The sequence below is a fragment of the Fistularia commersonii genome, chromosome 3, assembly GCF_037954325.1.
Source record: "Fistularia commersonii isolate RoL2024-O1a breed Wild chromosome 3, RoL_Fcom_v1.0, whole genome shotgun sequence".
Taxonomy (NCBI): domain Eukaryota; kingdom Metazoa; phylum Chordata; class Actinopteri; order Syngnathiformes; family Fistulariidae; genus Fistularia; species Fistularia commersonii.
The window spans coordinates 6066015-6081621 of record NC_141286.1 but is presented as its reverse complement, the minus strand read 5'-3'; the positions used below and the strand labels follow the sequence as shown (position 1 = coordinate 6081621).

The 15607-nt window shown below is 41.5% G+C and overlaps 1 protein-coding gene across 2 annotated transcripts in view; it reads left to right on the top strand.

The window, feature by feature from the left end:
• Positions 1-9806, top strand: part of sorl1 (sortilin-related receptor, L(DLR class) A repeats containing) — an 81266-nt gene extending 71460 nt beyond the window's left edge. For both annotated transcript variants that reach the window (XM_086142700.1, XM_086142692.1), the window contains exons 43-48: positions 1468-1632; positions 1778-1952; positions 2716-2822; positions 3726-3918; positions 4004-4216; positions 6118-9806. In XM_086142700.1, coding sequence (XP_085998826.1) covers positions 1468-1632; positions 1778-1952; positions 2716-2822; positions 3726-3918; positions 4004-4216; positions 6118-6185 — 921 coding nt within the window. In that variant the 3' untranslated portion in view covers positions 6186-9806. The remainder of the gene's footprint in view (positions 1-1467; positions 1633-1777; positions 1953-2715; positions 2823-3725; positions 3919-4003; positions 4217-6117) is intronic.
• Positions 9807-15607: the final 5801 nt, after the last annotated feature.

Here is a 15607-nt window from a genome sequence, read left to right as displayed (position 1 = left end):
TCAGGAAAACGCACAGAAAGATAGTATCGTCAGAAACATTGAAATCTCCACCCTGTAATTAGATTTAAGTTGTGAGTCCCATAAATGCGAATATTAATTGGAGTTAATACACCAACTTACTTCCAGTCATTGTGCTTTTTGACTGAAAGGCCAATCAAAGGGAGCGATAGTAGAGAAAATTGAAGGCAGTAAAAGGTTATCAGAAAGTACTCGATGCCACAATTTAAATGAGCTGCGCTCCAGCTTGTGAAACATAGGTTTAAACTACGTGCTAAACGCAGAGCAGATGTTTCCCCTGGTGAAGCTGTGGCACAGCCGTGCATGAGCTGCGCCGCCACCAAGAAGAATCCTTATAACGTTACCATTATCTCAAATCATCTGTGTCCAGATGTCTTGTTTGCTCCTTTTTTTTTTTGTTTGTATGTCAACAAGACAACACATGGATGGAACTTCTATTCTGGGTTTCAAGTCTGAAAGAAGCAGGTAGCAGTGCGATATTTAATTCCACATGCTGATTTTTTTTTTTTTTTTTTTAAATAGAAACCAATCAAGCCAAGATATCATATTGACTGACTCACTGGAAATTGTTTTTTTTTTTTTTTTTTTTTAAATTGCTTTCTTTGACTAAAGACCAAAGCTGAATTCTCTAAGGAGCCGGCGCCGCCCAAACCAAAGGACGTGCCTCCCCTGCCGTCTCTCCTGAGACACACTTCATTTTTTTTCTGACACGGTGACTTAAAAATATGCAGTTGGAGTGCTGTCTGCGCGATGAATTGAGCTGTGCTCGGCGGTGACGGAGGTGATAAGAGAGAGCAGATGCCTGCGGATGAACAGACGGCGCCCGCTACGGAGCTTTGTGGCTGCAAACATTCTTTCGACACAAACGTTCACCGTAAGCGAAGATCTTATGCAAAGATATCGTCAATCTGGATACTCACGGTCGTATACGATGAAGCCTATGACGCCTTTTTTTGAGAGCGCTGGCTGTTTCTCCCCACCAAACAAACTTTTGATGTAAAACTGTTTGTTTGTTGTTTTTTTCTTTTATATGAAATTGGATTAAAACCTATTTCCTATTTTCTCAGCTGTAGCTTAGGAGACAGGGGGAAATGATCACTATCTCATTAGCTTGTGCGATGTGGATACGAGGGACATCTGGCAGAATTAGCCATTGGAAAGGCCCCTTGAAAGAGGATTATGAGTCATCTACGCTTTTAAAACAGGTTTCCAAAGACTGATGGAACTCTGAAATCCCATTTTGAAAAAAATTGCAGAACCGAGACATTTCTGTCTGTTTTGCGATCAAAGAACATGCAGGCCTTTATTTGCTTGAGTGTTATTACACCTCGCAGCTGGTAAGTCCATCATCATGACCATGCAGTGTTCACACACTCACTGTTTTCCAGTTTTAACAATTTTATATCCGGGGTTCTTCAGATGTCTGCGTTTTTTTTTTTTTCTCCTTAGGTGCGCGCCTCCTCTCCTTTCCTGGGGCCGCCGTCCGACTACGCGGTGGTGAAAATGATTCCCAACGAAAGGCTGCCGCCCAGGAACCTCCATCGCGTGCGAGCAGACAAGACGCAGGCCACGCTGAAGTGGCAGCCGCCCTACGATGCGCCCAACACTCCTCTGGTGTGTATGCGCGCTTCTTTGTGGTCGTAAGGAACCGACATTTTGTATTTACCCAATGCCTGTTCCGTTTGTATCTATCCAGCAGTCATGTAGAAACAACGTGTGTAAAAGACCTGTTTTTTCTGACCCGGCGCTTCTCCCTCAGACGTATGCGATCCACGTGCGGGACGTGATCCGCAAGGTGGAGCGTGACTACAAGCTGATCACTCAGAACAACACGGTGGAGTACCTGCTGAAAGGCCTGGAGCCCGGAGGACGCTACAGCGTCTCCGTGCGCCTCCGTAACATGAGCAAAGAAGCCAGCTTCACCCTCAGCACAGGTACGCAGACCGCCTTCATATCCTCTCTCACTACGTCCAGAAATCTTCTCTTTGGTCTTGACCGAACCGTCTCAGTCTGGTTTCTCGAACTTTCTCTCCAAAGTATCTAACACGTGCTGACCCTCTGATGGACTCATTCCCGGTCCTATCTGTCTCCCAAAGAGAAACTCGACATCTTCATCTGTCATTATCTGGTTTTCAAACGGCACGATGAAATTGTCAAAACGAACAGCCACTTTTTGAGTTTTTTTCTTTTCTTACTACATGTTCTCTTCCATTTTAATCCAGGATTTTGATTTTCAGGAACTATAAGCACTTTGTAAACAACACTTTAGAATGCATAAAATGTTTAATTCATGCAATTTTTGGGGAAATAAATGATAAAATTGGACTATCACTGCCATGCTTTGATAACGCAAAATGTTAAGGTAAATATTTCATTACCTTGCAGTTGCCGGTAACATTGACACGGTGGTAAATATGTTTGAATGCAGGGATCAATTTATGCCTAAACGCGGGAAGAGGGTTAATCTTAACTGCTGGGTTCGCATCTTATTACCGTATATATTGATTTACCGATAGCTGACCTTTTGATTGCTTTTATTGGCACTCCACAACCCCACATTACTGTGCCTGTGAATAACTTGTGGGAAACAAAACATACAGGTTGAGGATGCTAACCTTATGTAATGGCGCCTGTGGCCGTAGGTTAAGGGTATTCAAAGGGAAACGGTAAAAAGTACGGGGTTTCCTTGTGCCGCAGTTCCTCTTCCCGCCCCTGAGGCCCTGAAGATTCTGACCGAGAAGGACCACATATTCCTGTTCTGGAAGAGCCTGGCCGTGAGGGAGAAGGTCTTCAACGAGAGCCGAGTGAGTTGCCAGAAACCTCCCGGATTGTCATTCCCAGCCGCGCGTGTTCGAATCTGTCGCCAACAGGTCGGGGTCTTAGCAGCTTGGCTCCAGGCCGCGCAGATGCACCAAAATCTGAAAGGGCATCCTTTTGTTTTTTCAATGAACTCCAGAGGTATCATGTAACAAGCACAGGATGCATAAAAACAAGTCCCTCTCACTAGCTGCTAAAATTCCTTTTTGTAAAATGTCTTCGATGTTGTAAACCACGATCCGGAGACATTGTCCAGATAGCGCTTTATGATATATTAGACAGGGCAGCTTCCTGCAAGCCTGCTCCTCTGAGGTCGATGTGGAGCCTGCAGTTGATTCCCTCTCTGCCTGAAGTGATGCTGCAGGTCCTCGGATTGGAATTTTTCCACAAGGATCACTGTTGATGTGACTGTGAACAGTCTACATGCTGTAAGACATTTCAGCAAGCAAAGTAGGGCAATGGCTGTTATTTAGCAGATATTATGTCTGTCTGGAAACCTTTAGGCCCAGCAAATCAACATGTAATGTGGAAATTTGGAAGATATGCTTTAAATTGAAAGAGCCTGCGTTTCTGGACGAGGTAGGTATTATTAATTCTCAGAAAGACCCACCATTATGTTTATTGTATGTCGTTGCTCTGTCACATCTTGGCAAAATATTCATTGTAGGTATTTATGTTTTTTATTTAAGTCCAAGGCCTTTTCGTATTTACAGATCCCCAGGCTCAGATTATTTTCGCCGTTTTTCCCGTCAGAAGTCCTGCTCCTCTTTGAACAGTATTTATTCCCTTTTCTGACGACCGGCGTTTAAACCAGCGGCGCGTCTTCGATTCCTTCTTCCCATCCTTTTTCTCTTGACTCTACGTCATTTTCCGTCGCTTGTCGTTTGCAGGGGTACGAAGTGCACGTGTACGACAGCGTGTCCAACCAGACGTCGTACCTCGGAAACACCACGGAAACCTACTTCCGCATCAGCAGCCTGCTGATGGGGCATAACTACACCTTCTCGGTGCAGGCCCGCTGCCTGGTCAACGGCCAGCTGTGTGGCGAGCCCGCCCTGCTGCTGTACAACCAGCTGACAACAGGTACCGCATTTATTATCATCTGTGGAAAAAAAAAAGCTTACACATGTGTAAACAAGGGCTGATGGATTCCATCCGTTGTGTCCAGGAGCCCGCGATGCCTCCCAAAGCGAGGGTCACTCGGGGGACATGGCGGCAGTAGTGGTGCCGGTGCTCTTCCTGCTGCTACTCGGGGTGTGTGGCGGGTTGGTGGTGCTCTACCTCAGACATCGAAGATTGCAGAACAATTTCACGGCCTTTGCCAACTCCCATTACAACTCGCGCCTCGGCTCGGCCATCTTCTCTTCCGGGGACGAATTAGGTGAGAGTTTGAGTTGTTTTTTTTTTTTCCAGCGTTTGCCAGCAACGCCTCGCGACTCATTTTCAAGCCCGACGTCCGATTCTAAAGTAAATGAAGACAAATAATATATTTAAAAAAAACTGTTCTTAGCTCGGGAGATAATAATATATACAGCTCAAAAAAATAAAGGGAACACTTGAACAACACAATGTAACTCCAAGTCAATCACACTTCTGTGAAATCATAGTGTCCACTCAGGAAGCAACACAGATTCATTTTACTTGTTTTAAGGACATTACTTCAAAGTTGGATCAGCCTGGAGTTGGTTTTTCCACTTTAATTTTGAGTGTGATTCCTAATCCAGACCTCCATGGGTTGATACAATTGATTTCCATTGATCATTTTTGTGTAATTTTGTTGTCAGCACATTCAACTGTGTAAAGAGCAAAGTATTTCATAAGAATATTTCATTCATTTAGATCTAGGATGTGTTTTTTATGTGTTCCCTGTATTTTTTTGAGCAGTGTATATCAGTAGATACTAGCCGTGTAAAAACCTTCATACTCAAAGCTGTGAACCAAATATTCTGCTCAAAGGAGTCAGTGGAACTCCGCTTTTGTTGACGTTCTGCGGGGATCCCATTGTCGAATTCGTGGCGCCCTGATTTCAGAAAACTGAATTGATTGAATTTGATATTATGATCCTCTTGTAAACATAGCTTGTCGTCTTACTGTCTAAAAGATCTCTAGCACGTAGCTTCAACATGATTGTGCAGAGTCAAAGTTTTTGCGATATTACTTTTTCCTTTTGGTTTTGGACTAAACCCGAATGAAACCTACCAGTGTCCTGTCTAATCCCCTTTGAGATGCAGGTGCACCTGTAGCTCAGTGAAATTGTCGCCCCGCAACAGGCAAGCAAATTGATCTGTGCTGAGCCAAGCATCTTGTCCGTCTGGAGGGGAAATAAATAAAAGAAATCACTAACTACAAGTTTGATTATCTCCCGCCCCTCCTCCAGAGAGATCCCTCTTTCCTGCCATACTAGCAGTTTTTATTTTAACTTTCCTGCTCCAGTGCTCCGCGATAAATGCCGAGTTTTTTTTATCTATAAGATATCAACCTTGTGATTCCTGAACCTTTATGGCCCAGACCCTTTGATTTATTCGGATATCTCAAGCTTATGTGCCTCCCGTGTAAACCGCCGGAGTATCTATCCAATGGGCTGACAGCGTTATCGGCTACGTCGGGGGGGAAGTTGTTGCGAGTCCTCAATAAATACAAATAAACGTCAATACGCAGACCTGAATCAGCACAAACAATGTGCGAAAGCTCGAGGATGTTTTTTAAACGCAAGCTGAAGCAGATTACCACAATGATGCTCTGTCATTCCTACACATTTTGAGTTGCAATTATTATGAACGCCTTTACTTTATAACTCTGCCAACTGAACCATCGACCCGAACCTGTGAGACCGTCGCACATTGTTTATATTGAATTAGACCAAACCGTCACTTTTAAGGCGACGCTTCCATCCAAGCAGAGTTTTGCAATATCATCTATATGTTTGCTGGACAAGAAGATGAAACACGTCTGTCAGACACTATTTATGCAACCTGCTCTGTGATTTTTCTAGGATCTAAAACACTCCCGATATAAAACCAGGAGGCATGGCGGTGCACTTCGGTCTCACGCGATCCCAATCTCGATTTCGACAGGGAGCCGTCTTTGCGGGTTTCCTCCCATGGGACAAAAACATGCCGAAGGTTAATTGGAAACCCTAAATTCCAGATGTGTGAATGAGACAGTGAATGGTTGCAGGTCTCTATGTGCAGCTTTGTGATCGACCGACGGTCTGGGGCCTTCCCTGACCCCCCCGCCCGATACGTTTTAAAACATTCTTACTCTTTCTCCTGCCGTCTCCAGGTGACGACGACGAAGACGCCCCCATGATCAGCGGCTTCTCGGACGACGTCCCCATGGTGATCGCGTAGCGCCCCCCTCCCTTTGCCCCCCCTTGCTCCCATCAATGGCTCAGTACAAGAGAGCAAGTACTTTGCTGTCCTCCCAAATCTGTTGATGGGGGAAAAAAAAAAAACACCCAGTTAGAAAGAAACATGAAGAAAAATTGAAAAATTGTAAAGAGAGATAGAAATATTTTTCAAATATACGATGCACTTTTTTGGATGCGCAATAACTTATTTTTTATAATATTAAATATATACACATATATGTATGTATATACATATGTATATGTATATACAGGACTGTCTCAGAAAATTAGAATATTGTGATAAAGTTCTTTATCTTCTGTAGTGCAATTACAAAAACAAAAATGTCATACATTTTGGGTTCATTTCAAATCAACTGAAATATTGCAAGCCTTTTATTATTTTAATATTGCTGATTATGGCTTACATCTTAAGAAAACTCAGAAATCCTATCTCAAAATATTGGAATATCATGGAAAAGTAATTTTTGTTTTTTTAATGGCATTACAGAAGATATAGAACTTTATCACAATATTCTAATTTTCTGAGACTGTCCTGTATATATATGGGGTCAAAAAAATACAATGGAGAGGAAGCAGTGGACAATGACATAAACTGTGAAGGATAGGAGTTTGTTGTGCGCGCCAGGGAAAAACAGACCCTATTTGTAATGCAAACTCACCGTCCGTTTGCTTAAAGCCAAAAGAAGCGACTGGAATATAGAAATAAAAAAAAAAACGAAACAAAACAACAGCATACAGATGCACATGAAGAAAAAAACAAAATAAATAAATAGACATACGCTGTATAAAACAAATGTACAAATAGAAAATATTGATGCATTTCTAGTTACGTATCATGGTAATAGTACACAGAGTACTATGGGGTATATGTAACAGTGGTGCCAGTGTGACACAGTAGGCTCAAAAGATGATTTACCATCCTCAAAATCCAAAATTTCGTCTTTAATCACATGTTTGTGAAATGTTGATCGACGTATACGCGTTCGCGACTGTTTTCACATCGGCAGATAACCAAACAGAGCGGCGATCGGATCGATTGTCGGCATGGCATCCTCACACATACACCTTTGTTTTCCACCACCAGCACACACACACCGTTGTATGTCTGTATGTACAGTGGAGGCAACTCACGCCATAATATAACCACCACTCAGCACCACCTGAAATCATTGGATTTGTAAATAGTGGCTTTTAACAAGTCCTTTCTTCATAATGCTGCACCGTGTCATTCTGTAAGATGTATATTTAGTTTTTATGTTTTCTTTGAACTCATTCAGGAGCATGAATTATTGTCCCCAGTGTTTTTTTTTTGGCCATTGCTGTTGTGGAAGAGGAAGTGCGGTTGGGGTTCTCAGGGAACTGTGTCAGAGTAGACACCAATGCAGCAGCGCTGTCGCCGTCGTGGACGTCCCGCCTACTGCCGATCAGGTGCAGAAAAACCTGAAGGAGGACGGGATCAGTGGGTGGGCGTTTTGTCAGCGGCGGTTATGGGGAGCTTGTTGTTTCAGATGTAAATCCAAAGGACCGATTCACTCGAGCTCAAAAAACCTTTTTCCCACACACCCTCTTTATTAGTAGAGCCAGCCGTGCAAATGATCTTGCTTCTGTTTTGACTTTGTCTTTTACATACTCAGTGCTATCAGCCTCGATCGCAGTCTTTTTTCCAAAGACTCAATGAAGGAGCATTTAAAAGACAAAAGAAACCATTCATGAACAAACATAGCCCTATGGCCTTTACCTGATTCAGTCCTGTCTAATTTCTCATTTCAGTATGAAAATGGTTAAAAAAAATGCCCAACTTTCTCAAAAGAGCTTTTTACATTTTTGAATTGTTAAAAATGTTTCTCTGCTTTCAATTGTGTCAAATTGTTATTGGGCATGTCCCATCAATGTGCTAGCAGTGCGATCTCTGACGGCCGAGAAATAAGCAAAAGATAAGCACCGCCTCAAAACAAAGAAACCAGTATTTAATCTGCTGATACTTTTAATGAACATCTTTGCTTTTAGGAAATATACCTGTTTACCTGAGAAAGCCAGAGACCCTCCCTGTTTTTGGTCAATGTTGCAAAATTAAAGGCAGATTTAGACATTCAAATTAAAAAAAAAACAAAACATACACTAAAACCTATTCATTTTAGTGCATTTTGAATTAATGATGTGAATTATTCTGCTCCTGTTATTTTCTACTGACTGAGGGGAAGCAATGACACAAACACACACGCACACACACACACACACACACACAGAGAGGAGAATTCTATTGTTAACCAGAGTAATGAATGTGATATAATACATTGTGCGTAACTAACTAGCATAGAAGGAAGAGGGTCTCTAGCTGTCTTTCTCCTGCCGTACAGAGAAGAGCTTCCACTTCTCATCCTGCATCAGGATTCATGGCAAAAATGCACATTCCCATTAAAACCAGCCATCCTAAAACATGTCACAGTACAATAATGAATCCAGGCATCAGCATCCTCTCTGCTCTGCTCTCCTCGCCCATCGACCTCCCCTGACGCGATACTGTAGTCCTGAAACTGAAAAGTTAGCGTGAAGCCTCTTGGCCGGAGCCAGTTGAAGCAATGGTGTCCTGCTTCTTTTTGTTGTTGTTGTCGTTGTTGTTGTTGTTGTGGTCGTCGTTGATTTTATTGTTTAATGTAAAGATGTCTTCATGAATGTATTTTTGTAGCAGTACTTTTAAAGCTAATGTCCCAGCTCATTATGCTATGACACACTGACGTGCACTCCCCCCCCCCCCCCCCCCCGCTTTCGCCCTGAACTCGACCCGTAAGTCGCCGCTCACCGCGGTAGACGCATGCTCCTCCCGTTATGACCTTTTTTTTTAATTTTTTTATCAGGTCAAGACAAGTTCTTACCTGTTTTATGTCACCCCCTCCGTCCTACCATCAGTCCACCCTGATGTCCAAGATCCCTCCAGACAGTCTTGTTTCCCTCCAGACAGTCTTGTTTAGTTTCACGCAGCTTCTCACGCCGTCCGTGATATATTTCTGTCTGTTTTCTTGGCCTTAAACCTTCTGGCATTGACGGATTTGACCATGTGGAGTTGCTCTTTTTGTTTCTGATCTGTGTTTCCATTTTTACCGCATAATGCCTTATTGACACTTAGATTTTTTTTTTTCTGTCTATGTAATGTACTGTTTTATAGATCACAAGTGCATATGCATGTAGACACACACACACACACACACACACACACAATCTCTATACGTAAAGCTAAGGAGGAAGTTTTAGTTTGGGCATTTGTTGAATTTTGTCGGATCACTGCTCCTCCCGGTGCCAGCTGCTGGTTGCCGGCCTCTTTTTAGTCAGGTTTTTACACATGTACAAAATGTAATTATTGTTTATTATGTGACTGTTTGCTCCCCACTTTGTCTTAATGTCAACTCTTGTCAAAAAAAAAAAAAAAAAAAAAAAAAGGCCATCCGGCATTCGGTCGTTTTTGGACTCGTTTTGAAGATCTCGATGTCTTGCTCGCTTATCGAAGAGGTCGCAAGAAAAACAAGGTGTCTGAAGAAACAGTGTGAGGTGTTTTAAAAAGAGAAAAAAAAAAACACTTATGCTGAAATAAAGTTGCTGAAAATGACCCCCCCTGCGTGCCTCTTGCGTTGTACGAATGAAGGTGTGCACTTTTCATCACAATTTTTACTTTCCATATCAATATTTTCATGTGATGCTTCAAAAATGTACTGTCTTTTAAAAACAGGAACAGCAATTACCCAAATATAAATGCTCAGATTGCATTATTTAAGAGTTTTTTTTTAAGACGTCGCTTTTATTTCCGATTAATCAAGGTATTGAATCGTTGTATTTCATGCATAAAACTTGAGGGATCTCTAAAATAGAGCAGTACTCAATAGGGATTTTAGACACTAATGGTTCTCAAGAGCACTTCTTCTACTTCCATTTACATCCATGGATAAATGTATTTGTAACAAAGGATTAGGCATGCACTGATTAATAATGACCGTGTAATTAGAATACTCGTGAATTCGGCCTTTCATGATAAATTCTGGGAGTTGGAAAGCATTTATTGAGTATGTCACGTGTCTTCCAGGGTATTTTCAAAACAGACTGCGAGGCTGACGATGTCTGAAGTGCAATGAAGGCCTTAAAATCACTCCACAACCATAAAGAAGTGTTGCAGTAGTAGAAAATACACATTTTTATGAATGGTGTTCACTCTAAAATGAAAGATGCCTCTCAAACATTTATTGATTTAATAACGGATTCTGAATGGCCGGGTTAAGCAGACTATATCTGCTGCTCTCCTTGCAACAGTTAAGTGGGTGTAAACGGAGGGATAATGCTTTGTAAATAATTAATGACATTTTTTCCAACCTGAGCTCTCCAAGCGTCGGGCTCAATCTTCTTCCTTTCCTTCTCACCACAGCAAATTCTGCTATCGCCTAACCATCTCCTCTGCATCCTTTTCTCTCTTTTATCCATCCATCTCCTGCAGCCTCAGCATCCTTCCACCAGTATATTCGCTATCCCTCCTCTGTTCGGACCGTATCTCAGTCTGAATTTATTACCAGAACATCTAAGGTGCTCCCTCTCTGAAGAACTCATTCCTGATCCTATCCATCCTAAAACCCAACATCTTCATCTATGCCGCCTCCACCTCTGCTTCCTGTCTTTTCCTCACTGCCATTGTCTCTAAAACCTACACCATCGCAGGTCCCATTAGATCTATGTACACTTTTCCTTTCACTCTGGTTGATACCCTTGACACTTTTCTCCACCCAGTCCATTGCTCTGGACTGTTGACCTCAAGCACTAAAAATTGTCCACCTTCTTTATCTCTACTCCCTGTAGCCTCACCGTTCCATTTAAGTTCTTCTCATTCACACACATGTATTCTGTCTTTCTACGTTTAATCTTCATTCCTCTCCTTTGCAGAGCATACCTCCACCTCTGTAGATTTTCCTCCACCTGCTCTCACTACAGATCACGATGTCATCTGCAAACATCATAGTCCACAAAGAGTTGTGTTTAACCTCCTCTGTCCATCCCCACTGCAAATAAGAAAGCTGATCCCAGATGCACTCCCACCTTGACCTTGAACTCCTCTGGCACAGGTCACCAATGTCCGCAGCTAGCATACATGTCCTGCACCACCCAAGCATACTTCTCTGCCACTCAAGATTTCCTCACACAACCATAGCTCCTCGCATGGTACCCTGTTGTATGCTTTGCTAGATCTACAAAGGCACAATGCACCGCTTTCTGACCTTCTCTGTTCTACTCTATCAACATCCTCAAAGCAAATGCAGCATCTGTGTCGCTCTTTCAAGGCATGAAACCAAACACTTGTATTTATTGTACCTTTCAACATGTAACACTGCCAACATCGCTCTGCATTAAAAACAATCTGTGAAAAGCTTGGCGAATGTGATGTGGTTATGTGACAAATATGTCCATTAGCTTGGTTTGTATTAAACGCCTGGTCTCAGCTTTTCGAAATACAAGCGCTGTGAAGGAGTGAGTTTTAAATGCGGTGAGTTTTAAATTAATTTGTATGCCGTTTTTAATCTCTCACTCAAATAATGCACTCAATGGTTCACTCTTTGTGTGTGACTACATGTTTTGTTATGCATACAGTATCTTGAAAGCCTCATTCTGGCCAAGAATAAATATATAAGTTTAAATACGAGTGCGTGTGCGTGCGTGCATGCATGTGGTGTGTGTATATACATACCTATATGTATATATACATATATATATATGTATATACACACACATCAATAAAGTTTATCTGACATCTTATATATATGTATATATACATGTATATAATGTAAAAAAAAAAGGAAAATAAATGTATAAATGTGAAAAGAAATAGAGAGGCAGAAGACCGAGGACAGCAAGACATCCACAAATAAATAGACAGCAGACAGAAACAACAACATCATCAGGGATAGCAAAGGGCAACATCAAGGTGAAAAACACACAACTAGAACTAAACAACAATATGAATAGAGTGACAAAAATAGATGGCAATGAACAAAATAAATAAACAAAAATAGGCAGGATGTGTGAGGGCTTGGACAACAAGTATAGTGAGACAGTAGCGATAGGGCGTGATGTGAAAGGATGAGGTAGTGAATGGAGTACGGTAGTGAGATGGTGGAGTTGTGGAAGCAGCACAGGTGCACTCAGGCCGGTCAGAGTTGTGCGCCGTCCATTCTGCTGTTATACAGTCTGATGGGTGTGGGGACAAAGGAATGTCCGAAGCATTCGGTCGTGCACGGGGGTTGGATGAAGCATTAGCTGAAGGAGCTGCACATCAGCCACAGCTCATAGTGAAAAGGGTGGGGAGGATTGTCCAGGACAGCTCCCAGTTTGTCTGTCACCCACTCATTGAAGATGGTCCAAGTTCTGTCCCACCACCAAGCAGGCTTTCCTCACTATCTTATTGATATATATATATATATTTGTATTCTTCTTCTTCTTTCAGCTTTTCCCTTCAGGGGTCGCCACAGCGAGTCAACTTTCTCTATCTAACCCTACTCTCTGTATCCTCCTCACACACCAACTACCGTCATATCCTCTCTCACGACGTCCATAAATCTTCTCTTTGGTCGTCCTCGAGACCTCTTGCCTGGCAGCTCCAATTCCATATATATATATTTGTATATGTATAAAAAATATCTGTGTAAGTATGTATGTGTGTGTTTGCATATTTGTGTGCTCATTTTTGTATCATATTATTGTATATTGTCTTTTGATATTTACGTATCTATGTCTGTATACATTTATGTATGTGTCTATATGTGTGTTTATATATACACACGTATGTATATGTATATATACACCTATACACTTATATCATGTATACATTATATACAATGTTAACATTTTATATATGTGTCTCTCTGTGTATAAATATGACATTTACATTATATACATACACAAACACACATGTATATGTATTATATACATGTAGTTTTTTTATCCACAGTTTGGAATAATAAATCACTCGCAGATGGGAATCACGTGCATTGTTAGTCATAAACAATAAATCTCTCTGATTTTTCGAGAAGTGCTTTGGAAAAAGCTAAAAAAAACATACTCAAAGGGCTCAATCAATAAGGTAATGAAATTAAATGAACTAAAATGCCTCAAGTGCAATTTGAGGTGGCGTTGGGGGAAAAAAGGCTTGATTATAAAAAATGTTTTTAGAAAGTTTAAAAATAAACGTTTTTTTTTTTTTCCCATGTTTAAAGATTTCAGCCTCGAAGGTGTTCCATAATTGAGTGAGTGTAACTAATGAAAGCCTGCGAGAGAGGCGTCTCCCACGCCCGCAGCAGAGAGTCTAAAAGGGCTCAATAAGAAGAATTTGTAATGCATGGTGGAGTTTTGTAAGTAAGAAAAGGGACATAAAGCAGGTTGAAATATTGCCAAAGCACAAGAGAGGAAAGTAGACATGAGGACAAAATGGTCGGTTTGTTTATACGGGGGTTTAAAACCAAACCATAAAAAGCAGAATAAAAATCATTTTCAGAACGCGGTGTTTCGGTTCTTCCATCTGATCTAAAGTTGAACCAGAAGCTTTAACTTTGTAAAGTTTTGTTTACATACCAGGGGGAAAGATCAGCCGGCAGCTGGTGAACGCCGCCCTCCTCTGGGTAAAAGATGGAACGATCATTCAGACGATGGGCCGAGGTCGAGGCCAAGATTAAGAGCGTTGTGTTGAAGCGTGGGAATGTCAAACACGTCCAAGAGTCGAGCGGTTCTGTGACGATCTAAAAGACCACCTGGTGATAATGTCTTTTTAACCGAAAGCCTTTTTGTTGCTTTCAAACCTACTCAAGAGCCAGACTTGGATCATCTTTGACATCTTTATTACTGGTATATCCTCCACTGTGGTATTGGCTCTGTTCATAAATAATGGAGAAAGTCACGTTCTGTGATGACTCAGGTGTGATTAGGTTTTCTCGTCAAACATTTGGTTAGTAAATGACAACGAATATGACAACAGCCCCCCTGCTATGATAACTAATGGCGCAGGTTGATGTCATGCATTAGGAACGACATTGTACAACAATTCCTACAACAGAGTTCTCTAACTCTAAACCACGAGAAGCTTCCGAAGGTCATCATAACCGCAAAGGATTCCAGGGTTCTGCCGTACACTCACGACAAGCAACAGTTGTTTTAGTTATTGTTGTCGTCCATAAACGCATGAATGATATTATTTCATACCATCAAGTTTTGTCTCTGCTTTGACCGCTAGATGGCGCCTGACATTTGAAGGTCATTCACTCATTATCTGTGCCGCTTATCCGGGCTCGGGTTCGCTGGAGCCAAACCCAACTGTCATCGGGCAAGAGGCGGGGTTCAGCCCGGACCAGTCAGCGGACGATCACACGGCCACACATAGAGACATGCGACCGTTCGCCCCGTCTTCACAAGTCTGGGTGATTCAGGAAAACAAGGCAGACACAAAAACTCCACACAGAAAAGACAGAATTGAACCAGGGACCTTCCGGGGAAACTCTTTCTGTTGTGCTGTTTACCGTCATTCATTTGAAGGCATTCTTTATTTTTACTGTTCACCTGTATGACATCTCAGAACACACACACATGCACACACATACACACACATATATATATGTATACTGTATATGTATATACTGTATATAGGGGTCACATATATATATAGAGAGAGAGGCATATAGCCACTCATTTTCTCATTTATATATAGATCCATTCAACCCTTTATTCTATAAACATATAGACACTCTTGTTCATACCTCATACAGACATCAGTCAGTCTGTATCTACATGCACTTTATACTTCAGACCTCATAGTTTAATGTTTATTGTTTAATGTCAAAGTGTCTTGCACTGCTAAATTGCACTTGATAACTATTATTGTTTTTTTAATTTCATGGCATCGTGGGATTGTGAGAAACATCTTCTCGATTCCTCTGTATGTCCAGCACATGCGGAGAAATTGACAATAAAACTGACTATGGCGTTGACATACAACATTTCACTTCCTCATTCACACCTCATATATGGGCTTAAACCATTTGCTCCTTCAATTATATGTATACATGATATAGAGACACACAACCATTCACTCATTCACACCATAGAAAGACGTACAACCATTCGCTTTTTCATCCACACGTTACACAGTCCAAAAATATCCCTCTCTCATTTACACGTTATATATAGAGGCATAAAGTCACTCGATTCTTCATTGACAATTCACATAGACAGAAAAAAAATGACTCAGTTGTTCAGACGTCATGGAGAGACGTATGAGCGTTCACTCTTACATTCACATGTCTGAAGCTTCTTCATATTTTTTGGGAGGAAACCAATGTGGGCAATGGGAGATTATTAATTATAATGTAAATAATGTAAATAATAGAA